This window comes from Mesoplodon mirus, assembly GCF_964341445.2.
Source record: "Mesoplodon mirus genome assembly, chromosome: 5".
Lineage (NCBI taxonomy): Eukaryota > Metazoa > Chordata > Mammalia > Artiodactyla > Ziphiidae > Mesoplodon > Mesoplodon mirus.
In genome coordinates, this window is record NC_138980.1 from 111,976,128 (window position 1) to 112,002,252 (window position 26,125).

The 26,125-nt window shown below is 34.4% G+C and overlaps 2 protein-coding genes across 3 annotated transcripts in view; one reads left to right on the forward strand and one right to left on the reverse strand.

Annotated features, from left to right (window-relative positions):
- POLR3G (RNA polymerase III subunit G) overlaps positions 1 to 874 on the reverse strand; it is a 97,572-nt gene extending 96,698 nt beyond the window's left edge. Inside the window, exon 1 of the mRNA XM_082620445.1 lies at positions 806 to 874. The gene's annotated coding sequence lies outside the window, so the exon portion shown is untranslated. The remainder of the gene's footprint in view (positions 1 to 805) is intronic.
- On the forward strand, positions 818 to 22,208 carry CETN3 (centrin 3; the record flags this gene model as incomplete). 2 transcript variants are annotated; one of them, XM_082620446.1, is made up of 5 exons in its annotated part: positions 818 to 945; positions 2,767 to 2,902; positions 4,501 to 4,615; positions 10,743 to 10,934; positions 16,648 to 22,208. In XM_082620446.1, 5 exons carry the CDS (start codon positions 929 to 931, stop codon positions 16,689 to 16,691), a joined length of 504 nt encoding a protein of 167 aa, XP_082476572.1. In that variant the 3' UTR covers positions 16,692 to 22,208. The 2 variants fall into 2 exon arrangements, with proteins under 2 accessions (XP_082476572.1, XP_082476573.1); XM_082620447.1 differs by lacking the exon at positions 818 to 945 and adding an exon at positions 967 to 1,034.
- Between the last annotated feature and the right edge of the window lie 3,917 nt (positions 22,209 to 26,125).

Genomic DNA, 26,125 nt, shown 5'->3' on the forward strand with positions numbered 1-26,125 from the left:
ACATCTAGGAATAGCGTTAAATGAAAGGTATAATCCTGGCCTTCAAGATTAGTAGGAGAGATGAACAGGTAAAGATATTAAATACCCAAGTGAGCTTCAAGAGACTTGGTTAGGTAAGTGAAGGTAACATCATGTGTATAAGCAGCTTACAGACCTTGAAAATAAGGACAAAAACGTTCAAAGGAGGAAGAGGGGAGCAAATGGCCCTTTAGGTACAGCTCCACCGTAAATTGCCTAATAATTCAACCCAGTGCTTATCAAAGTATAATCCATAGCACCTGCCTCAGAATCACTTGGCGTTTGTAAGGAAAAAAAAAAAAAAACGCAGATTCACACCTACTAGAATCAAAATGAGGGATATTTAAATCTGCGTTTTAAACAAACTCCCCATATACTTAAACCATCCAAAAATGTAGAACACAAGGCAGTCAAATTTCGCAGACCTCTTTCGTAAGCCTCTCCTTCCTTCTAGCCAGAGGACAGCCTGCGGCGTCTTTCTCCCCTTCCCTTCCCGCCCCGTCTCCCGACACTGGCCCACAAGCCGCAGGCCCTCTCCCCTGAGGCCTTGCTCAGCCACCTTCCGACCGAAGAGCCAAACAGACACTCAGACCCTCGCTTCGCAAAGGATTACGGAGGAAAAGCAATAGGCCAATCTAAAGGGCCGGAGGCGTAGCGGGGGAGGCCGGCAGGGAGATCTCTTTGATTGACGCGAAATACGCCCAATGAGAGCAGAGGACTAGTGACGCTTTCGCCTCAATGGGCAGGACATTAGCGATTTCAACCAATCCAGCTCAGACGTGTTTACCTTGTGGGAGGTGCTTGAGGCCGCGGAGGTCGTTGGTGTCTGTTGAACGGCTTGTGGAAGTCGTGCTGCATTGGGTAGGGGTTAAAATCGTTCTCGAGAGGAACGTCTCTGTCCGAAGAGAACATGAGTTTAGCTCTGAGGTCGGTAATGAGCAGGCGGCAATGCTCTCCACACCCCGCCGCGGGCCCCAGGGCGGCTGTGTGTGGAAGGGAGGCAGCTTGGGGCCGAGGCGAGGAAGGGAATGCAGTTTGGGACGAGAGGAGAGATCTTTGGCCAACCTTCCCGGGCCCGGACCCCTCACCCTGGAGGCTCTGGTGAGCTCCGCACACTTCTGCTGAGGTGGTCATTTTTGTCAGGCCGTTGGGCTTTGGACCGCCAAAAAGGTGGGCTGTCTTAGTCTCGAGGAGGCAGTGAAATATCGCGAGGTTTCTATGCGCGGTGTTTGCGGGAAACCAGGCCTTGGAGCATCCCTTGTTTCAGTTCCTTGTCAGCGGCTTCCAGCTCGCTGACCTCCTGCTAACATACTTACCCATAAATTTTGGAAATAACACAAAACCCACTCCTCGCTCTTCTCCTGCGGCCAGGCTTTACGGTATAATCGGAGACACATTTTAGTGATTATAGTTGGTAATCTCTTAGTTTCTTAAATGTCTTCAGCTTCTTTACCTTTCCTTCGGTTACAACCTCTAACGCACTGTTTGTTGCCTCCGCCCCAACCCCAGCTAGAAGTTTTACCTTAAAAATGTCTGTAGTTACGTCACACTAAAAAGGTACCGAGTTCTAATAAGGGATAATCGTGGTATCCTTGGATGGGGTCAGCTGTTGGTGGGTTGCGAACTTGCCCCTTCAGAATCTTGGGAAGAGAATGACCCCCGGGAGTTGCAAGTTTGTGTGAAGTCAGGTCTCTTGTGAAAGAACTTCCTCAGCTTTATCATACCTCTTTTGGTCATTTTTAGTCGTCTCTTGCCTTTTTCGGGGTAGATTTCAGAAAACAAAACAACTTCAAATGCAAATAAATAAACTCCACTGGGTTTTACATTTTTTAAATTTATAGAATTCTTTCGTTTCAAAACTTGTTCTTATACAAGTTTTGTAGCCCCATTTGAAAACTTGGAACACTTAGATCGGCACCTCTTAAGGAAGACATTTCTGGCTTTTACAGTAAATTACTTTCTTAAAGTTTTTTCAGAGTTTATGAGAAATTAAGTCTAGATGTATATGTTAAGTGAGATTTACAAGACTATTGCCTCTTCACATTATTATATAGAATTAGCACAAATATTATGTACTTTTTTTGGTGTTTAGTATTCATGGTATGCTTAGGTTCATTATTTTGGCTGATTTGTTAATATTAATGAGAGAAATTACAAAGAAGTGCCAAACTTAAAAATGTGTAATCTAAAAACATTTTTAACCCACAGTGCCAAAATAGTAAGTTAATTGATGAATTAGATGTTTTTTTACAATGATTTTGATAATTATAAGCACTATAAAAGTAAACCTAATCTATAGTGATCATCAGTTGTGAATTGAATTCTTTTTTTTTTTTAACAGTCTATATTGTAGAAAGATGGGAATATGGTTGCTTTGTTTTTTGTTGGGGTTTCTGACATAAAACTAGTGTTTCTTATTCACAGTTCTTGTTTCTTCCACAGTAATATTAGTGGGAATAAATACAAAGCGAGGAAGAGGGAAAGCTAGGTCCTCATTTCTTTTAATAACCTGTAACACTTTTCAGTTTAGGAAGTACACATTTATAGCAACCTAGACTATAAAATGAGCAGGGCTTTGACTCACATAGGGAAAATTTCTTTATATTTTTACAAAACACTTCCTTTTTCGAAATTTAGAAAATTATTCATTGGCTAATTTTTATTGCATTTTTGGAATTTTATTATTTAGAATCCTAGGAGAATAGGATTAAAGTGGACTAAATAGACTTTTTTCTTATCATTTCATAGAAATGAGCTTGTAGTAGACAAAACAAAGAGGAAAAAAAGAAGAGAACTCTCTGAAGAACAGAAACAAGAAATTAAAGATGCTTTTGAACTTTTTGACACAGACAAAGATGAAGCAATAGATTATCATGAATTAAAGGTAATATACATAAAATATATCTTTTTTTGTTAAAATGATTTGCATTTTTGACAGTTGATTTAAAATATATTTTTAAATGTTTTAATTAAACTGGTTTTGGAAATATGAAACCATTTTAAACATTTACCGTTAAGTGCTATAATAAAATTGAATAGTACTCAAAACATATCTTTTTAGAAACTCCTTTTCACATGGTAAAATGAATAGTATTTTAACTGTAAAAATATATTCCTATGGAGGGGCTTATTTTCTACTCACATACTTAAAAAATTTGAAACTATAGGTTTTAAACAGTTCTAACTATATTCCTCTTCCCACTATGTTTTGTTTTGTTTTGTTTTGTTTGGTGATCCATTGATTTTTCACACTGAGGGAGTGTTAATTTGTTTTTTTAATTTGAGCATGTTATTAACAGTCTCAACCTATTTTCTCTGGTGCAAACAACATAAGTGATGTCTGATGTTGACACAATGCTAATGGGGAAAAAATGTCAATTTTAGGTTTTAGAATTTTATAAAGAACCAAGGGGAAATTGGTGTTTAAGGTAGTTTGGGTCTTAAACTCAGCACAATGCGAAAGATAATATTTTTGTATCTCTTTAGCTCACTTTTCCACTGTTTTAGTTACCCAGCTTCAATCCATTCTTCCTTTATAATGTCTCTTCCATTTGTTGCTATTCTTATTATCTTGGTTTGGGATCTTATTTTATATCTGTAACTTCCTAAATGGTTTCTCCATTTCCTATGCACTATCATTAGGTTCGTCTTTCTAAAATTCTTTCACCATACTATTCATTGCTCATAAACCCTTAGTGGCTCCTCATTGTACACTGGGTAAAGTTCAGATTTTTTTCATTTGTATTGAATGCCCTCCACACTTTTACTACCACCTACTTTTCTCATTTGCTAGCTGCTTTCTTCCGCCTGATCTTTTCCCATTCAGGTAAGGTAAACTGCTTTGTTCATTGCCTTCAAGACTATTCTTTATTTCTCTGTGTGTTTTAATACTAGTCATTCTTTTCTAAATGCCCTTCTACTCTACTTCATCCACATATGATTCGAGGAACAACTCGAATCTCTCCAAATAAGGCTTCTTTAACCAGTAACATCTCTCCTTCCTTGTTGCTAGTAACTAGATCTCTTCTTTCTCTAAGGTCAGGTTCTTAGACCATTTACTTGATAACTAACCATGTCGAGTCTGATGAAAATTCTTATTTTAATTTTTAAAATCTCTTCTATTGTATAACTTTTTAATATTTATGCTGTGCCTTTTTTTGGATTTGTTTGTTAATCCTTTGAGAAAAAATAACTTATTAAAATTATCTGTGCACTAAAGTCAGTACATTGTAGAATGTATTTTATAAATACTCACTGATTAGTTTGTCATTAAACAAGGGATATATAAATGAAAAAAATTGCCATTTAATTTCAGTAATGAAGAAGAACTATCACTGTTATTTTAGAGACATAAAACATGCAAAAGAGTGTGTTTTATTAATGTGTTGTCTTTTTTTAAGTAGTAAAAACTTATTTAAGAATTGGAATTCACTTCTTTTGTAAAAAATGTTTATAATTTGCTTTTCCCTTTTAATCCAAAAGGTGGCAATGAGAGCCTTGGGGTTTGATGTAAAAAAAGCTGATGTACTGAAGATTCTTAAAGATTATGACAGAGAAGCCACAGGGAAAATCACCTTTGAAGATTTTAATGAAGTTGGTGTGTATTTTACAATATTGTAAAGACTATTTTACAATAGTCTTTGTAATCAGCAGTTTGTTAGGAAGTTATCTGGTTACTATCAATATTTTTTAAAGTCTCTGGGTTATGGAATTTTGCTATTGAACATTGCTGTGTAATGTGGATCTTATTTTCGGGTTTTTTTGGTACTCTTTTTTTTTGCTGATTTTCAAAGAAAAAATAAGATTTATAGCTTCACTGTAAATGGGATTTATCTTTTTGTCTTTTGTTCTGAAGATTTTAACCAAGGAACTGTTCTGTAGCTTCTCCCGGGAAGATGTCTTTCCATGTAATATGTACCTATATTATGTGATAAAACTAAAAGAGTGACCAAAAAATTATTTCTCACAGTAAAAGATAAAATTTGGTATATTTTTGTTTGGAAAATATTTCCCAGGACCATCCTAGTATGTGATTTTCGTTGGCAAAGTGGAAGGAGAGGAAATTGGTAGCAGTTGGTATCTTTAGCTGTAGATGAAGTGCATGCCTTCAGGTTGACAAAGCTTAAGAGGGGCTACCTACTCTGGATGACCTTGATCTCAATGAATAAAGTCATCTCTTTAAAGTTGCTGGTGGGGAGAAGATTGTGGTAAGGGAGGCAGTTGGCAGACTGGGAGCAGGAGAAAACATTTTAGAACAACCCACTGGGTTATAGTATCAGCATATTATTTGGTTATTTTTAGATATTTTAAAAATCTAGGAAAATTCAGTTACACACAGACATACACACAAACCCTTTATTTTAAATATTCAACAAGAAGTAATATGAGAAACAAAAAGAAATGGCAGTTAGTACGTGTGGAAAAATAGATTCTATCATTTGTAATTTCTTTTAAATCTGGAAATTCAAACCAAAAGCAAGGAAAAAAGAAATTAAAGAACAAATAAATCTAAAAGACAAAAAAAAGCACTGCACAGAAGATCCCCAATTTATGAACTAATAGATGACTATTTAGAGAGGCAGCTTGTCCCTTTGGAGAGCATATTCTTTTTTTTTTTTTTTTTTCTCTAGTTCGTAGAATTATTTACTTGAGAAGAGGTAGAGAGCCATCTTTATTTTCCCAGCATTGAAGCTTTCTGGGGTTTATGATCTTAGTTCAAGTTTCAACTTAGATTGTTTATTGAAACAAGGATCAGGATACAGTAGAAATGATACTACTAGGAAAGAGCTATAATTCAGGTACATTTGGTACAGTGTAGTGTTTTAGCATGGACATTTTGGAACCAGGTTGCCTGGGTTTAGATCTTGGTTTTGCCACTTACTAGCTTGTAACTTGGTCATTTTACTTCTCTGTGCCTCATTTTCAGCTATAAAATGGGTATAGTTGTATTATCTCATAGGGTTCTTAGGAGGAATAACTAAGCTAAAACTATGTAAAGCACTTAGAAAAGGGCCTAGTATGTAGTAAGTTCTATTAAGGGTTTGTTGTTATTATTACTTCAAAAATTAGTCTTTGTTTCAATGGCTGGAAAATATGTATATCACTGGAACATAAAAAGTATTCTGCTCCATGTATTTATATTTTTCTCATTACCTTTTTCCTGTAGTTTTAGGTTATTTTAAGCACTATTTACCTCTAGTAATTTTACAAAACATTTCATCTTAGGTGAATACAGTTTTAAAGTTTTGATTTTATTAGCAGTTGAAGCCAGAGTCCCATGTAATCTCTACCTTTCCTGACCCTGCATCTCTTCTATGTTATTAACAGAACAGAAATACTGGGTTCCTTCTAGAATAAATGGTCATGAGTAAACTTCAGCCTGACTTTCAAAGATCAACCATTTGGCAGGCTTAGTACATACTTTAACTATCCTAAGGTTACCTATTGAGAATATCAACTGTCAAATAAAATTTTATTACTGTTTGGGAATCAAATAATCAAAAACTATTACTTTCCCCATTTTTTGATCATTTTTAAATAGTAACTGGCCACAGATGAATATATGTTTTATAATTTGGGACAAATAACTCTAAATCAGAATATTTGAATCTTACTTTTATCTACTATCTATTACTGTTTAAGGATATTTTTCCACAGATATTTACAGGTATTTCTAGATAAAGTTTGGCATTTCATATTCTTTCCAATGCTAGAAAAAAGTATTAAAATATACTTAATGTAAGTTTAGAATTTAGACAGCCTGAGGCTAGTGAGTTACAGGTGTTTTAGGAATTGCTGCTTTAAAGTAAGACCAAGATAAGTCAGCTATTTGTACTCATCTATTTTTGGCATGTACTATTTATTATTTCATTGCCTATTTAGAATAGAATATTATATTGTTTTTTGTTTTGCTTAGCAAACATTTGCTGAATTTTTTGGCATTCAGTACTGTGCTGGGGTGAGGGAGGGGAATTAATCAAAAGTTACTAAGAGGTTCTTCTTTCAAGGAGCTTACAATTTAAATGCGGGTGATAACAAGCTATGATGCTCTGTGGTAACTTATAATTTTGTATAGGGCAGTGGTGGCATACTGCAGCCCTTGGGCCAAATTCAGCTGTTGGCTGTATGCTGCCACATCCATTCTTTTTTTTAAAAAATTTTATTTATTTATTTATTTATTTTTGGCTGCGTTGGGTCTTCGTTGCTGCGTGCGGGTTTTCTCTGGGTGTGGCAAGCAGGAGCTACTCTTTGCGGTGGCTTCCCTTGTTGCAGAACACGGGCTCTAGGCACGTAGGCTTCAGTAGTTGTGGTGCATGAGCTTAGTTGCTCCGTGGCATGTGGGATCTTTCCCGGACTAGGGCTCGAACCTGTGTCCTCTGCATTGGCAGGTGGGTTCTTAACCACTGCCCCACCAGGGAAGTCCCTGCCACATCCATTGTTTTATGCTGCTTTTGTGGTACCATGACAGAGTGAGTGGTTGAGACAGAGACCTTATGCTCCCTCGCCCCCCCCCAAAAAAAAAAGCCTAAAATATTTACTGTCTGGTCTTTGGCAGGAAAGTTTGTCAATTCCTGATCTAGAGCAACTGAAGACTTTGCAGAGGGGATTTTTAATTTAGGCTTTGGGAACAGGAATAGGATTTCATCACAAGGGGAAAATTGTGGGAGGGGTATAGAAAGGCATTCTAAGCAGAGAAAACAGCAACAACAAGGAGTAATAGCAGACATATAGCATGTTCAGAAAACTTCAGTTAGCCTCCTGCTCTAGAGGATAGGGAAATAACTGGAAAGGTAGGACTGGGCCAGCTAGGTAAAGTCTTGTATAACACAGGGTTTGGATTTTAGTTAGCAGAGGATCTATGTCAGTCTTTAAAGAAGAGGAGGTAATATGTTTTAGAGAGGTAACTGTCCAGATTATTAAAGATTTGTTGGAGGGAAGAGATTGCAGGCAGAAGATACAGTTGGCCCTCTCTATCCCTGGGTTCTGCTTCTGTGGATTGAAAATATTAGGAAAAAAAAATTCCAGAAAGTTCCAAGGAGCTAAACTTGAATTTGCTGAGTGCCTGGCAATTATTTACATAGCATTTACATCATATTTACAACTATTTACATAGCATTTACATTATATTAGGTATTATAAGTAATCTAGAGATGATTTAAAGTATACAGGAGGATGTACATAGATTATATGCAAATGCTATCTGTCCCAGATTTTGGTGTCTGAGGGGAGTCCTGGAACCAATCCCCCATGGATACCATGGAAACTGAGGGATAACTGTAATAGACTTTTTATGCTGAGGGTGGTGAGAATAAAAAGAAAAGCGGTACATTCAAGAGTAAAAAAGGTGGTAACCTCAGTACTCTAGGATATAAGTAACTGGATTTAAAGTTTTAATGTGATGTTTTTGAATTTGCTTTATTAAGTGATTGTTATAATGTATAAGGCCTATTTTGAGTAAGTACATTTCTGAGAGTATAATTAAATCATTTGAAAATTGAGTTACATGGACAGAAATTTGTAAAATAGATTGAACCCATCTTTACTGCTTGTATGTCAGTCGATTTATTTTCATTGAAAAATAAATGTATTTCTTATAATTCTACTTTGTAGAATAAGAATAGAAGATGAAGGCATGGAGGATAGTCACCATAAAATTACAATGTTTTAGCTGTCCAGAATGATGGGTATTTATAGTTCCAAAGAAAAGGTGCATTCTAAGACAAAGTATTGATAAAAGATTATATAGACACATAAATCTGAAGTAACTTACACAATTAAAGCACCAGTGGGATAGGAATTTATACATCTTGGAGCCCCATCTGTTCCCCAGATCACCCTGTTGCTTCTTTAAATACATTAATATTTTCAGCAAGCTGCTTTTTTGGTTCACCTGTCATGTAAATTATTTAATTGGTGAAGAAAATTTCTTAACACTTTTTTTTTTCCTTGTCCTGCTTTTTTGTTGGGACTAAATTCAAAATAAGTTGAGTATGAGCCATAGAGTTAAGTGTGGTATTTTATTTTGGTGTTATGGCTGTATATATGCCAACTCCTTTTTAACTGAATATTTATGAGCTTTGATGATTTGCATACTTATAGTAATATACTTCAATTAGTTACTTGGAAGACTTTTTGTATAAAATTAATGGATAAAAGAAAACTATTGAATATATGTGTAGATGATTTAACATTAGCTTGAATAGGTGCTTATTCTAAAGCTTATTCAACCAAATATGATGAAAACAGCAGCAAAACAACTATTTGTGGGGGCTTGGATTGTATTTTTCTTTTGGGTACATTAAATATTCCAGTATTTTCCATCTATAAGCATTTACAAATTTTTAGTGATTCTGTAAACCTCAACGGGACTGAGTTATTATTATTATTATTATTATTATTATTTTTTTTTTTTTTTGCCATATGTGGGCCTCACACTGTTGTGGCCTCTGCTGTTGCGGAGTACAGGCTCCGGACGCGCAGGCTCAGCGGCCATGGCTCACTGGCCTAGCCGCTCCGTGGCATGTGGGATCTTCCCAGCCCGGGGCACGAACCGGTGTCCCCTGCATCGGCAGGCGGACTCTCAACCACTGCGCCACCAGGGAAGCCCAGGACTGAGTTATTTTTAATGGGACAGTGAAGGTCATAAATACGTCTTGTTGTAGTGGTAGACTAGCATGTAGAATTACTTCAGAGATATTTCCTTTGATATTTTCAGAATTTTATCTAGTAACTTAAAAAATTTTATACCACAGATTTAAAAATTTCTGTTATTATGGCTATTGATTAAAGACTGTGGTTATATTGAAAATATTAAGTTGACTCTATTATATATTATTACATTTAGTATTTTAAAATAATTACTACTATTGAGGCCTGAAATTACTCACATTTAATTTTAATTTAGCTGTTTGATAGGTATTATCTTTTTTTTTTTTTTTTTTTGTGGTACGCGGGCCTCTCACTGCTGTGGCCTCTCCCGTTGCGGAGCACAGGCTCCGGACGCGCAGGCTCAGCGGCCATGGCTCACGGGCCCAGCCGCTCCGCGGCATATGGGATCTTCCCAGACGGGCACGAACCGGTGTCCCTTGCATCGGCAGGCGGACTCTCAACCACTGCGCCACCAAGGAAGCCCCAGAGGTTCTTTTAAATCATGACGATATGAGTGGAATTTTCATCTACTGTCTGAGATTGTGTCTGTATCAGTGGTGGCAGTTAATTTTATAAATTTGTCGGGGGTTTTTTGTTTCTTTTCAAGTTGTATTAAATTTGAAGAACAATCAGTATTACTAAGTTTAGCCAGCAAACAACTTTTATCTAGTTGGTTTTAATTGTTTTGTTGGTATATCATCTCTACAACTAGGTTACAAACTCCTAGACTTGTGTGCTTGATGTCAGTGGAGCCTAGTACAATTCTTGATAATAGTAAAACTTAAATAAATATGGTATAAATGTAGTTTTCAAAATTTTGCTTCTGTGTGATATAGTTATGCTTATTCTTATAATAGGATAAATTGTTGATAATGTAAAGGTTAAATTTTAAAGTGTGGATTTGGTTTTTCTAATTTTCTGTTTATCTCTTTGGGCTTTTGGACTTTGGCATTTTTATTGTCAAACTAAATGTTGACAGATTCAGAGCTTTAATTCTCATCTAATAATTAGTTGATTTCACAAATGAATGCCTTTGAGACTATAAAGGTTTACTTTTCATATTTTTTTAACTATAGTGACAGACTGGATATTGGAAAGAGATCCACATGAAGAAATATTGAAGGCATTTAAACTATTTGATGATGATGATTCAGGTAAAATAAGCCTGAGGAATTTGCGACGTGTTGCCAGAGAATTGGGTGAAAACATGAGTGATGAAGAACTTCGGGCTATGATAGAAGAATTTGATAAAGATGGTGATGGAGAAAGTAAGTTTTGAGTAAAACATATATTCCAAATATGCCTACTATACACATATAGTAATTTTTTCTAAAACCAAATGATTTTCAAGACCCTTTGCAAACTATCTATTTAGTGTAAATGTTTTTCATCCTATAGTGGGATTTTTGCATAAATATTTCACATACTCAGTTTAGAATGAAGCAGACCTTTAAAACCAACTGTACAGGTTATAGTATGAGCTTCGACACTTCAAGAAACTGCTTTACTTTTCTCTGAGGTGAAATATCTCCAAAATTTCAGCCACTCAGTAAAATTTCAGCCTTTAATGTCTTCTTCCTCAACCTACATGCATGTCTAAGTTCTGTTGAGTCTACCCTCCAAATATTTTTAATCTGTTTTATTTCTTTGTTTACTGCTACTGTCCTAATTCAGGCCCTAATTTCTTTGTAGGAATGTTATCATAGCTTTGTTCATTATTTCCTTGAATGCCTGCTGGGTACAGTGTTCTGTGTGCTGACTGGTGCTACCCAATGAAAGAGGCTGATGTTGTCCCTGCTCTCACTGACTTTACAGTCTCTTGTAGCCTCCTAATTGCCCTCTATGCCTATAAGCCTCTTTTCTCTTCCTAATTTGTTCTAGCAGCATTCTTTTCCTAAAATGCAGGTTTGGTGATGTCATTTTCCTGTTCAAACACTTATGATGATTCTTCAGTGCCTATGGAGTAAAGTCCAAAGTCTTCTATGATCTGTCATACCATAATTATCTAGTTTTATTTCCCACTGTATTCTTCTACTTTCTACTTTAACCCTCACCTCCCATATAGTATACACACTTTGACAAAATATACTCTGTCCTATCTTTTTATGCTGTGCCTTTCATCACGCTATTCTTTAATCCTAGAATGCTCTAATTGCCAATTGCTGTCTGCTAAAATGTTAGTCGTTCTCTCAGGTTCATTTTAAACTCCATCTTTTTCTCAAAAGCCTCCCTCAGTGGTTTCTGTTTATAAATTATGAGATTTCCATTAAGGGCCCATAACATTTAGAGAAATAAACTATTTTGACCTTTTGTACACTGCCTTCTGTTAGTTATATACATGTGTGTCTCTCCAGTTATATTGTGAGCCATTGAAGAGTAGTTTGGAATCATATAGTGTGAAAGGCCTGAGGCTTTAAAATTATACAGACCTGGATTTTAATTTAATCTCTGCCAGTTACTTAAGTAGCTCTGTAATTTTTTTTTTTTTTTTTTTTTTTTTGCGGTATGTGGGCCTCTCACTGTTGTGGCCTCTCCCGTTGCGGAGCACAGGCTCCGGATGCACAGGCTCAGCAGCCATGGCTCACGGGCCCAGCCGCTCCGTGGCATGTGGGATCCTCCCGGACTGGGGCACGAACCCGTGTCCCCTGCATCGGCAGGCGGACTCTCAACCACTGCGCCACCAGGGAAGCCCTTAGCTCTGTAATTTTGTGCAAGTTTTTCACATTGTCTGAGTCTCAGTTTTCCTATTTATAAAAATCAGAATGGTAATACCTTTCCTGATGGTTGTGAGTATTAAATGAAGATAACTGAAGGTGCCTAGCATTAAATGTAAACTTGTTTTCCTTTTTCTTCTTCATCTTTATATTCTCCTGCATTTTCTTGAACATGATGAGTACTCTGACGTTTGTTGACTTAAGCAGCGAGCAGGAGTGTGCATTACAGTAGATATATGTTGCTATAGTACCAACTATTCATTTTTACATTGAAAAAAATATATATATATCTAAAACCTTGGAAATACTGGCATGCTTCAATAAGGAGATAAGACAGTAGCAAATAGTTATCAGCTCAGATTGTCCATTAGAATTGTGCATTATTGTGCTTTCTAATTATATTTATGTGACTATTATTTGAGCATTATACAACTTTTCTATTTTTAGTACTAGCTCTTTGAAGGGTATCGATATAGTTAGTTATATTTTAAAACAGAGATGATTAAAACTTGAGAAAACTTAAAGGACTTCTTAAGCTGTAATTCTAATATTTGGATTTATAATCCGCTGTCTTCATAGTTAAAAAATGTTTGTGTCTTCCCTAGCTGTTGATTATTACCGTAAATTAGCTTTAAATGAGTTCTTTTATGTAAAGGTACTCTCTTCAGTGGTAGAGAGAATCTTGGTATGTCTTTTTCATACTCCAGCTACTTATGTGTCAAACGACCAGAGTTATAAACAGCTTCTTTTTCCTGTACTAGGCTCATGCAAGTTAGGTTTTAGTTATTAGCTTCATTTGACATTAGAATAAAATACCAGTTAGTAGCCTGTTCTTAAATTCAAACTTCGTGTGAAACTTTTCTTAGAAAATGTGTCCATTTCTTGCATCCCTTGCTAGACCGCTCTACCTGCTTCTTTTGAATTTGAGTTCACACCTGTGCTCCATTGCTGGGAGATTTATTTTAGTGCATCGTTAAACCATTTCTTCGGTCCTCACTGCTTGCATTATTCCACTTTAAGTCACTGTACAACTGTTGCTTGGGCATCCTACTGTCATTTATTCACATGACTAACAGGCAAATAACACTTTTTTTTTCTTTTTTCCAAGTGATTGATTACAAATAAAATAACAGGCAAATAACACTTTTTTTTCTTTTTTCCAAGTGATTGATTACAAATAAAATACACCTGACACATAATCTTTTATTGTTAAGACTTGTCTTTTTTGGGGGGGATAGGAGGGTGGTCTTATCATATTAAAATAGTCTAATCCAGTAGTTTCCAATCTGAGATGTGGGTATCTAGGGGTGGAGGCCTTCTGAGGTATTGTGCAGGGTCTGGGAGTTCATGTATGCATCAAATATTGTCTGTAGACCATACAAATAATATTATAATATTATAATTATATTATATATTATATATTATTATAATATATATTTATATATTTATATAAATATATATTTATATATAATTATATTATATATATATAATTATATATTATAATAATATTATAATAATATAATATAATAATAATAGTATTGCACATGCATACATATACTGCTTTTTTCAGTTATATTTAAATGCTATTGTGATTGATTGCAGAGTTTATATAGCTATTTGACATTATCTACTTCTCAAATGAGATATACTAAGGATAGCTGTTATTGTGGCAAGTCCAGAAAATTATTATTGAAAGGCATTTTCATATTCAGAAACAATGCAAACTCCAACCCTAATCTATTTAGTGTGGCTTCGGGTTACTGCCTTAATTTATATTGGGTCTCTGTAGCTATCTGAAAATCTGCCCATTTTTGAAAAAGTGGGAAGTTAGATTTTATAATAATTTATTAATCTGATCACTTAATCTGGTTTTTTTTTTGTATTTGGACTGTAGGCAGAGTTTTTCTTAGATATAACTAACCTGCTTTCTTTGTATATGTTAAACTGGTAAAGATCATAATACTTTGCTACCTTTTTTGGACTTCAGTAATTGTTCTGTTCTTACGAATTTTTCACACTTCAGTATTTGAGAGCAATGAAAAATTTTTTTATTGTATATATAGAATAATAAACATGGTGAATGAGGAATTAAAGGAAAAGTAGATATAATACAAAATATAAATACAGCTGTGGTAATGATATAGAAAGAATCCCTCCCAAGATATATAAAATACAGTAAATCATTTTGGAAAAGTGGAAGCAACATCTAAAAAACCAAAGTGGACCATCTTCTAAATAATTATGATGAATGTTAACATTTGTTTAGTACTTTATATATGTTAGATTCTGTGCTTAGCATGTTACATTGTGGATTATGTCACTTAATTTACATAATAGCTTTTGTGAAGTGAATACAATGTTATACCCATTTATGCTTAGGATACATGCATTTATATAGATGAGGAAACTAAAGCTCTGAGAGTTTAATAACCTGTCCAAGGTTATTACAGAGCCAGACTTAAACTCATACCTCCATAATGACAAAGAATATGCTTTTAACCATAACACTGTATTGCCTCTTGTGCTATAAAGTAAAATATTAATTAGGTTTCTGTGTTTATGGAGTTTTTAAAATTGCATACTATTATGGGAAATAGTGTGTCAGTAAAATATTCAACTGACACTTCATATATTAAAATTTGTTTTTTCCCCTCAAAGCCAGATGGTCTCTGGCTTTAAGAAATTAAGGTACTTAATTTCTCTAAAATTTTTTATTTTAATGACATGTAATAAGATTTACCCTATGAAATGATTGATTTATGAAAATTTTGTTTAAAAAGGCAATGTAGAAAAAAATGAAGTGTCATATATGTTTGAGTCAATATATATTTTATCAAATGCCTATTTTAAGGTAGGTATTGTGTTCCTTACATCAAGGAACTTGATAGAGAAGGTTATAAAACCAAATGTATAAAGGCATCACAGATTCTCCTAATTGTCTGAAAGTCTCACTGACGATAAAGGAGCTAGTTTAAATTCCTTAGCCACTTTCTTCCCTTCAGCTTTTAGGTTCACTTTTTGGACTTAAGTATTTTGTTTTTAGGTATGAAGTTATGGAATAGTTTAAAATACTTCTGAACTGCTACAGTGCTTTAAAGTGTTTACATATAAATAATATAAATATTGAGTTGCTTTGTTTTAGAACTATATGAAGCTTAATTTGGAATTTGAGTATTGAGGGAAAAAAGTTTTAGATCTTTAAGTAACAAAACATAAGTACTTTTCAGATTTTGAATATTTTAATCATGGCTCTATTATGCTGTTAAAATAATGTGTAGTCAGATCATTCCAAGGCTGCTTTCCTTATGTTGTTTTTCTTAAAAATATACCCTTGTTTCCTGTTTTGGTCTAGATGCCTCACTCTAGATTTTTCTAAATCAGGGGTTCTTAAATAAAGGTACATATTGATGAAATTGTTTAAAATTTTTATATATTTTGATATATTTTTTTAACTAGGGAGAGAGGGGTCATAGCTTTCATAAGATACTGAAATGTATTTGTTTAACTGCAAAGGTTAAAAGATCAGTACTGCAATTTATAAAATCACTGAAAGTATTTTCAGTTTTGTATTACAGGTTTTGTATTCTGTTCTACTGTGTCTATCATAGTGTCTTGTAGATGTTTCATATTGAATGCATGAATTCATGGTTCTTTATCGGCTCCTGGATGGCTCATTCCTCTTAACTCCCTATAGCTTATTTTTTGCAGTATTTTTTTCTTTAACTATGTTTCAATTAGTTTTTCTTTAAAATAGGCTTTTAAATATATAAAAGTTCCAAAAAACAATGACTTGACTTTTTTTCTAATTCTAACATATTTTTATCCTTCAGAATTCTAACTTACATGTGTGATATATTTAAGCTTATTTATTAAGAAAGGGTTTGCTAAATGAACTAGTACAATAACGATTATCAAGAGAGTTTATCTAAGAAATTTAAAATTTTAAGTTTTTAAAGCTATTAAGTGTGTATAAATATTATGATTATGATGGATTTTTTGTAACTTATATACTACTATGTCTTTTTCTTGGCTAATACTATAGAATATTAATTTATATTGTTTATTATATTTTATGTATTTTTGTATTCATGAAGTTCAATTTAATTAATGTATTCAACTTCCTAGCAAAGAAGTAAAAGCAAAAAGCTATGTCTTGGTTTATTAAGAATTTTGTATAATATGAAATTTAAAGATACTTGGTAAAATAGTAATAGTGTTCTCTGAAAAAAATTTGTATTTCTGACTTACATTTTCTTTCTTACCACAGTAAATCAAGAGGAATTCATTGCTATTATGACTGGTGACATTTAAAGAATTACAAGGATAAACACTAAGAATGTTGCAGTTATCATCTTATATTCTATTTTTGTGCCTGAAGCCGTGTTTAAAAAAAAAAACAACTTAGTTCTTTTTTCCAAAAGGACCAAAAATAAGCATCTTATGTATTCATATTTTACTACTGTTAGGTTTCTTTATATGAACAGTATTGTTAGTACTCTAATAGTTTAGCTTTGTATTTATAATATAGCTTTTATATATAAAGTTTAAAAAATTGAATCATGTGGTACACATTTTTTGAAGGTTTTTTATTTAGCATTAGTAGTCATTTCTGTTTTGGTGCACATGTTTTTCAGACTTTCCTTAATAAAATGTTTATTTTTTAGTATTTTAAAATTTGGTAAATTTTCTGTTTATTTTGATTCCAAATGTCTGCTAACCCTCGAGAGTATCTTTCTTAAATCTTTTCTCTGTACACGGTTGGTTTCAGAAACGAAAATTGAAATATAAATTGCAATAGAAGAGCACATTTTTCCATTACAAGTTTGACATTTGATGTTTCAGTACAAAATGATGACTCAGTATAGGCATAATTCCTTTTTCATGAGTCATGTCTTTCAGTTTGGAGGGAAAAATATTGTGCATATAGACTCATTTATCCTCATGTATTCAATATTATGTTCTGTAACACTTTTGGTGTCTTAAGTTATGACAGTTAAATCTGGATATTTCTTTCTTAAACTAATTGAATATAGTTTGAATCATCTAACTTCTTGACAAAGTGAAAGATTTAAATTTTGGAATTTTGATCTGTTAAGATAATTATCACTCAATTAAACGTCACAGTGATGAAAATAGGAAACTGTAAGCCACAGAAATCATTTAAGGCTCTGTTTTCGCTGTATAAAGGAATGTTCTGTGATTCACCAGGAAACAGTGGAGACAGATTTTCCAGATATTGGTGGGTTCTTCTTCCTTGTAGAAGTGTATGTTAGGGGGAAACACGTGGTTGGGGAGATAGGTCATAGTAATAATTTGAGGCACTTTAAATGTTGTGAGCCTCCTAGAATATTACAGAAAGAGTTATCCACTAGAAATTTAACAAAAAAATCAGTAGAGAATAATGTAACAGTGGTGATATTTCAAATAGTTATCTAGAAAGCAAGTTAATCGTTCACCATATTAAAATTCAGTTTTGAATATGAAATCAGTGTTCACAGTAATACCAATATCCAGGGCAACAAATAGACTGTGAAATTTAAAAAATTGTATCACGTTTACTGATGAATTTGCCTTCCATATCTCAATCACAAAATGTGTTGATTTCCAGGAAATTGAAGAATAAAGAAAATGAAGAATAAAACACAAACATGTATTTAGGCTTGCTAGTCTTCTACCACTTTATTGGAATAAATAACCTAAGGTACTTTTTGTCACTTACAGAGATAACTTCTTTATTCTTAATATAAATGGGTACTCCTTGGGATGCCAGCATTTTGTTTCTTCTTACTGTGGGTTGAGGGAGGAATGCTCACTTCAGTTCTTTATGTTTGTGAAAGCTTTCTCCTACAGAAGGGTATGAATTATTTTCAAGTTTTTTCCAGTGTTAATAACTGTAGAGTCAGAGGCTTATAAAATTGGCTAGTAGAGGCAGCAATAAGAAGAAAGGAGTGAATTTGCTTTAAACAAGAAGGAAGTGAAGGTGGGTATTAGTCATTTACCATTATAGTTACATTTATTATACAATGGCATTTCATGATGTAAGAAAATAACTTTCTTGCTAAACTTACCTACTGCATCTGCTGTTCTGGTGTCTGGTAAGCTTTGATAGTTTGGGATTTGTCAGCTAAGATCTTGTCTTATATATAAACCATCAAAACCTACTTTAAGTTGTGTGCCTCTTAACAGCTCCTAGATTAGGGTCTGGAGGTAGGTAGTTGGGGTGGGGAGGAAATCAAAAACATACTTGTTATGCAGTTAATATGTGGTGTGGGTACTGCACTAGGCTTATTTAATCTTTATTGCAGGAAATTCATACAGCACCTCTAATGGAAGACTTTCAAATTTAGTTGATGCGCCAGTGTTAATGGTCTTGCATTAGCAAATACCATGATGAGTTAGACGATCCAACTGAGTTGCTAATTTCCTCAACTCCCTAAACCATTCTGTCTGATGCTAATCTCTGGGTGTAAATTCTCTTGGGAATTGCTGGTGCTGTGTTCTACACTAAAGATAATTTCTAATGTTCTGAAGACCAATGTGAAGAAGGCAAAAGAGTTTCAAAAAATCACTTAAAATATGAAGTTAAACAAATTACATAAGTAATATGTAAAGGCAATATATAAAGTAAAAGTGAAAATACTTTTTTTTTAAACTGCCAGCTCCACTCCCATTCCTCTGAATAGTATCAGTTTCAGTTAGACCTCAGACATCAAGAGGAGCACAACTGGATATTTTCACAGAGTGTAATATAGGGAATAGGTTAAATTGGTGCTGGAGAACCAAAAAAAAAAAAAAAATCAGGAAAGGAACACTGAGATAGCTGAGGGTAAAAGTTATAGTTACTGGAAACTAGAAGCTGGGAGGAATGGTCCTATGGAGCAGAGACTCGGAGATGGTTGAGGAAGGGGGCACTGGTAGGTGGTGCTAATGTTGATGGGGAATGATGAGGCTGGTTTGGGGAATCTCGAGAAAAAGCTGGAGGATGGAACCAAGTGTTGCTCCTGGAACGAAGAACTGTTGCCCTGGGGATGCTGACAGGAACTCCAGGCAAACTGGAAACAGCAAAAGAGTCTTTTCCCCTCCTGCCTTCCTGTTTTATTCTTCTAGTCCTCTTTTTAGTGGAGCTTAAAAAAATTCAGCTGGCAAGGGGGAAATGTAGTTTACACAGTCCCAACCCTACTGTTACACATTTGAATACAGAATAGTGGTTTGGAACTGTGGGGGAAAAAAGTTTAATGACCAACACAATTGACCATATATTTTATGATCTAAACCGGGTTACTTGAGAGTGAAGGAGCTTAGGGGAGACTATTATTTATCTTGGCACAACAGGTGTAATTCAGAACTAGCCTGGGCAGTCTAGGACGTAACTGTCACCTGATCTCTAGGAATAGTAACCATTGTTATTTTAGAGATTCTTTCAACCTTTTTCCTTTGTATTTACATGAAATTATAGAAGTAGTTTTTTCCACATGAATATTCTGTCCATTCTGCAGCTAAGTTTTATAAAGGAAATGTCTTTAAAAATTTAGTAACTTGGGCTTCCCTGGTGGCGCAGTGGTTGAGAGTCTGCCTGCCGATGCAGGGGATACGGGTTCATGCCCCGGTCCGGGAAGATCCCACATGCCGCGGAGCAGCTGGGCCTGTGAACCATGGCCGCTGAGCCTGCGCGTCCGGAGCCTGTGCTCCGCAATGAGAGAGGCCACAACAGTGAGAGGCCCACGTACCGCAAAAAAAAAAAAAAAAAGTAACTTAAGTGTTGCTGTGTTCCAGGCACACATAGGTATTTACATACATTATATATTTTAATCTCAGTAACCTGACATAGATACTGTTGGGTTGTCTTACACACAAGAAAACCAAAGCTTAGGCTTAAGTAACTTGTTCACGGTAATAGGAATTGGAATTGGAATTGGATCCTAAGTCTTCTGACTCCATGGCTCACTCATAGCCACTAGATTGTATTATCTCCTTACAATGACTTTCATAAACTATCTCAAGGTGTAAAGGATCAGACTTTTAAAACTACAAAACTAAGAGATAGAATCTGGAATTCAGAGGCTCAACAGCAAAAGCATTAAACATTTATGCATAATCTAGCATGGCATTTGTTGTAATATGTATTATTTCATGTGAGTTAACATTTGGTGCCAGTCCTCTGGAAGCTAATAAGCTTAGATAGACTGTTTTTAAAATCATGGAGTCAACACATTGAAAAAGTGGATGTTTGGGAAAAAAATAATATTAAACAAATGCTTATTGATAAAGTGCATATTATTGAATAGTCATAAAGTATTTTCATTTTGAGAAAACATTTTTTCCACTTACCCTTTGTGGAGAAGATTTTATTTTAGGGGCTGTTTGAATGAAGAAAGAACTCTTTAAATTCTTGGTAGGAAATGGAAGGAACCTTGGGCTTAGGAGTATGTTTGGTAAAAGGATGTGTGGGAAGATCTTTGAGGCATCTAGCTGGAGAGGAGGAAGGTTTATGGACCTGATAGTCTAAAGCAAATCTCTTGTCGGTCTCTGTGGTCAGAGAAGAGGGTCAGTAAAGGTTATTTTAATGGTAGAATGATGACTTGTTTAGGATTTGGGTTGCAAAGAGAAATTCTTGGGATGAAATGTGGCAGTCATCTGGATGGCAGCTTAATTGGGTCTTGGAGCTCTTGATTAAACAGCCTAGGCTTACCCATTCAATTGAAATAGGTAATTTGCCTACATATCCTGATTCTGCGTTAAGTCATATGTCATTCTACAGTTACAGCATTCATTGAAAATTTCATCTAAGACTGCAAAAGATTGCCAAATACAATCTAAAACTAGTGAAATCAAGTCTCTGTTTTTTCTGAGATAATATATTTATGTTAAGAGTTACCTTTGTGAGTTGTACTGTAAATACTGAGTGTAATTATAATAGTATTATCTAATTGTCTACAAAAATCCAAATTGTCTTTTTCTTTAGAACTTGGGAAAGCTGTATGTCTTGCGCTGTTCTGAGAATACGTAAAATATTTTTTCATTGTATGGTAATTTTGGGAAGATTACTGACATTTTATAGAATCAAAGATCAGCAGGGTTACTTCCATTTTATACTTAATTAAAAATATTTTTAAATGGGTTTTCTTTATTCTGTAATAAAAGAAATCAGGGATACTTAATAGACTTCTGGAGTCCAATATTTCTAATTTTAATATGATTATAACATTTGTCCAACATAGCACTATGTTCTCTGAAAAGAGCAATTATTTTCTCCGTGTGGCATCATCATAGACTGTCTATCCCCAAGGTCTTCCAAAAGGTCTGTGTAAGCCTGACAGCTAGGAAACGTGTACTGTTGTAGAACATAAATTCTGGTGACTCATTGATACAAGCCTACTCCTAATGGCTGTCTCTTTAGAGTAAATAGCATTCAGCATACATCGGCTAAATGCTAAATGGTTAAAATATTTCCAAATCATATTTCCTATCATGGATGACCTCCTTAAATTTAGCAGCAGATTAATGATTTGTGTTTGGCTTACTGAGGAGCAGTCTTTCCTTAGAAAACATGCATTTTGCTTGTGTTGAAAATTCAGGCATTTAAAGTCCTTGCCAAGCTGGTAAACTTAACCATACTTTAAACAAAATCTACATTTTTCTTTTTCATTTTCTATTAAGATAATCATATTCAATTAAATGTGAACTAGCTGGCCAAAACTAAACTTTCCAGGAGACTTTTTCTATACCAATCCTGCTGAGAGAATTATTGCAAACCTAAGTCCTAAGAGATGATGTGATGCTTTTCAGCATTGGCAATAAAAACAAAATAACTCCCTCATAGAAAAAAAAGCAGCAAGATATAGATTCTAAGGATTTTCTTTACGAAAGAAAACTATGTTCAAATCTAATTGGCTATTTTCACTGCTATAGCAAAGATTAAAAGAAAAAAATAGCTAGGAAAGATTTTTAAAAACTAGAAAATGTAATATCTGTTGTAACTTACTTGGTTTTGGGAAAAATTAGATTACACTTGTGAAAATGTTTTGTGAATTGCAAATTTTATTAAAATACGAATTTTCATATAATTAGGCGTGTACTTTGGTTGGAATTATTGATCTGTGGGCCCAGGTGACTTACAGTTCTGATCCTGGAAATTCTGGGATCTCCAAGGCCCCTAAGGGACTCTCAGGTGTACCCAGACCCAGGTAGCTAGGAGATTGCTTAGAGGAAAACTTTAAACCCACATTAGTTTCTTGTTTGGAATGTTCATAAGCATATGAGCAAGCACAGTGTTCAGTCCATTTGAAGGAAGTATATTCTTAGGGAACCTGGGGTATCTCAAAGTAGAGAATTATATAAATCATATATTGTTTACATTTGGTCAAAACAATAATAATGTTAACTATTTCCATTTGGTTGAAATAAGCTTAAAATCATAACAGTTTATATTTCTACTTAAGTTATTATGATCAAGAGATATTAAAAAATTATTGTAAAAAGCTAATCTTAACTCCTAGCAGCTATTAGAGTCTTCATTTCTAAAGGGTATTCATTTCTTCATTTCTAATTCATGTGAAAAAGAGAAAAGGCAAATTTTTTCCTTAAAGAGTTCTTTGTTTCTATTTTATCGATAATTTATATCATCTTTTTCCAAAGAAAAATTTATAGCAAACGTCTCCAGCACAAATACAGTAAGATTATTTAATGAGCAGTAATAGATTACAAACCAGATGGAAGGAAGAAGAGACAAAGCAGAGTCACCTTCAGTTATTCAGTGTTAATTTGAAAGAGTTTTTAAATTAACTGGCTAGCAGAGACCTGGGGCAAGGCTTATCTCCCCATCACAAATAGCTGCTTTTTACCCCTTTTAGTCTCTCCTTCATCCTTTTGTCTCCCTGGGATTGGAGAAGTGCTGAGTTAAGAGAAGCATCTCTGGTTGAAGTGGGAGTGAGAACCTACAGCAGCCCCTTATTCTCCAGTACATCCCCCCAACTCCTAGACTGTAGGGGAGGGAAAATACTGGGTTCCTGCTATACCTTAGTGTTGTTAATCTACAGAGTAGTTAACCTGTTCCTACATAATCAAGGTATTTGTTCCAGGAATCCAGACCAAGGTAAAAGGTGAGGGCTAAGAGGTAAAAAAAAATACAAGCTTGATTTAGACTCTGACTTAACTGTGTTGATGTAGAAGTTTCCGAAGTGCAAAGTAATTCGCAGACTCATTGTTTGCCCAGTGACATATCCCATATACTACTTTCTAAAGAAAGTCTAGAAACATGAAATTAAAAGAAATTAGGTTTGCTGTAATGTATGGCCCAGTATCTTAAAACATGGCTCAGGATTCTGATAAATTGGGCATTGAGGAATGCCCAATTCAATAGCTGCTAACCATATCAATAGCTGCTCAGGGGTTCCTAAGCCTCAAGGAAGCCAGAGATTTAGGAGTGGTGTGGGAGAAGCTAGAAGGAGTTGTCGGAAAAGGATGGGTGGCCGAGAGACACTGATGGCAAAGACTGCTCAGTAGTTATTGGCTTGTGCATTTACAATCTGATCTTGGATGTTCTGGGATCTCCAGGACCTCTAGGGTGTGGAAAACAATATCATCCAAATTTCTGTTTTTGTCCTGAGACTGACTTTGCTTGACCTCAGTTTTCAAAAGAGCACGGAATGAAATCTTAGTTCCATACTGTTCTAAGGTGACTGGGTGGGAATCCACTGATGGGATTGAATGGGAACACCTGGTTCTGGTTTCATTTCAAAAACTTGTTTCATTCATGCATAGAAGAAGTTGGCACACTTATTTCTCCCATTTTGTATCACTTACGGTATCATCCCATGTAACCTAAAAGTGAGAAGTGTAATAACTCTTGATACTTCAATTTGGTAATATTCTTTTGAGTTTTCAGTGAACAGTGATTGCACTTTGTCTCTAGGGAGCCATTTGCCTTGTATACATTAATAGATGTAGACCAATAAGAGGAGTCATTAGCTAGATTCTTGTAATCTATGGGTCTGATTTTTTGAAGCTTCATCTTGTTACATATTCAACTTTGTTAATCTCTATTAACTAAATCTTATGTTTTGAGGATGTTCTTTTTAGGGGGAGGGATTTTGATTCTTGTAATTATGAATGTGTTAAGAACAAATTTACATGTGGTGCAATTGACAGTTAATTCACAGGCCTTCTAACTTATTTTAATCAACCAGTTCTTCTCTTAAACCTTTCTCTATGCATTTCTTCAAGGAAGAATGTAAATGTACTTAATCTGTTCACATTAGAATAGTATTCAGAAAGAGAAAAATAGGACAAAATATACTTTCAGCCTCCACCAGGGGGACCTATTACTGCAACTAAAAAATTGAATCTGAGGAAGAACATGCATTTCACAGACAGTTACATGACATTAGTTTTTTTTTTTTTTTTGAGGTATACACACATTTGAAAAAATGCTTTTATATTCCATATGAATATTTCTCAATTTTATTTTTATATTATATGTAAAAATTAAAATATAAAAATAGGGAAATAAGATGAGGTTTTCTTGATTTAACAAACTTTTTTTAGTAAATAATTATAAAATGAAAATATAAATTCAGTCTTTATTTGAGAATAATTTGTATTTAAAATTATATATAGGATGACCTACATAAAACAGAAGAATCTGTTTCACAAAACACGTTTCTAAATTTTGCCAATTCAGTATATTTTGTTCCCTACTCTACTGGCTTTTGTCTGTGATGTAAAGGCTTATAGTTTTTATGGAACATTTTTATTTATACTATAATATTTATAATCATAAAATGGGTAAGTTATGTAATCACAAAATTGGTAAATCTTTTTGCCTCATTTCTAGTGAAGACATTCTCTTTTGTGCCTTCAGATTATACATGCTTTCTTAGCATCAGGTACTATTCTATTTGTTTATACTAATATTTCTTAATATTCCTTAATTTTTTTTATGCTTCAAGTAATTCTGTTTCTATATTCTAGGTGTTTTTTACCTGACTCATGTTACTACCTCCTTCCTGAGTTTACTGATTAGAAGTAATTTACATTAATGGTTCTCAGTGGTGGACAGTTTACAAATTCTGTGGGGCAGATATTACTATCTCCATTTTTCAGATCAGGAAACTGAAGCTGAGAATGATTACATCACCTGACTAATGTAATATACTGTGCCTTCTGATTCTAAGCCCAGTATTTTCTCCACAATACCACAGTTGATTTTAAGGTATTCCTGATATGGACTAACCATCTTTCCAAGCATATTTCTCAGCCAAGACTAGTGAACTCATAATTTTGAGTTAGTGTACCTTCTGACTAGATATGTTTTTCTGTATGAGAAATGCCTTGCTCTTAAGCATATTTCTCAACCAAGACTAGTGAACTCATAATTTGAGTTAGTGTACCTTCTGACTAGATATGTTTTTCTGTATGAGAAATGCCTTGCTCTAGATAAAGTATTTGGATAATTTCCATTGTCCCTAGAAAATACCAGCACATGGTGTTTTAGTTGTAGCAAGAGATATTTTTTGTTCATACTATAATAATACGTTTGACTCAACAGTGTTTTAAGGATGCCTTTTAATTTCTGTTTACAGACACACACACACACACACACACACACACACACACCATTTTTCTCCCCAAAGAAAAGTTTTAACTCTACATTATGAAGAATTGAATGCAACTCAAGCAAAATGAGATAAAAATGTGTTTCAGACATATGAAAAGTTTTACTCATACTAAAAGAAATGCCAAGTTAA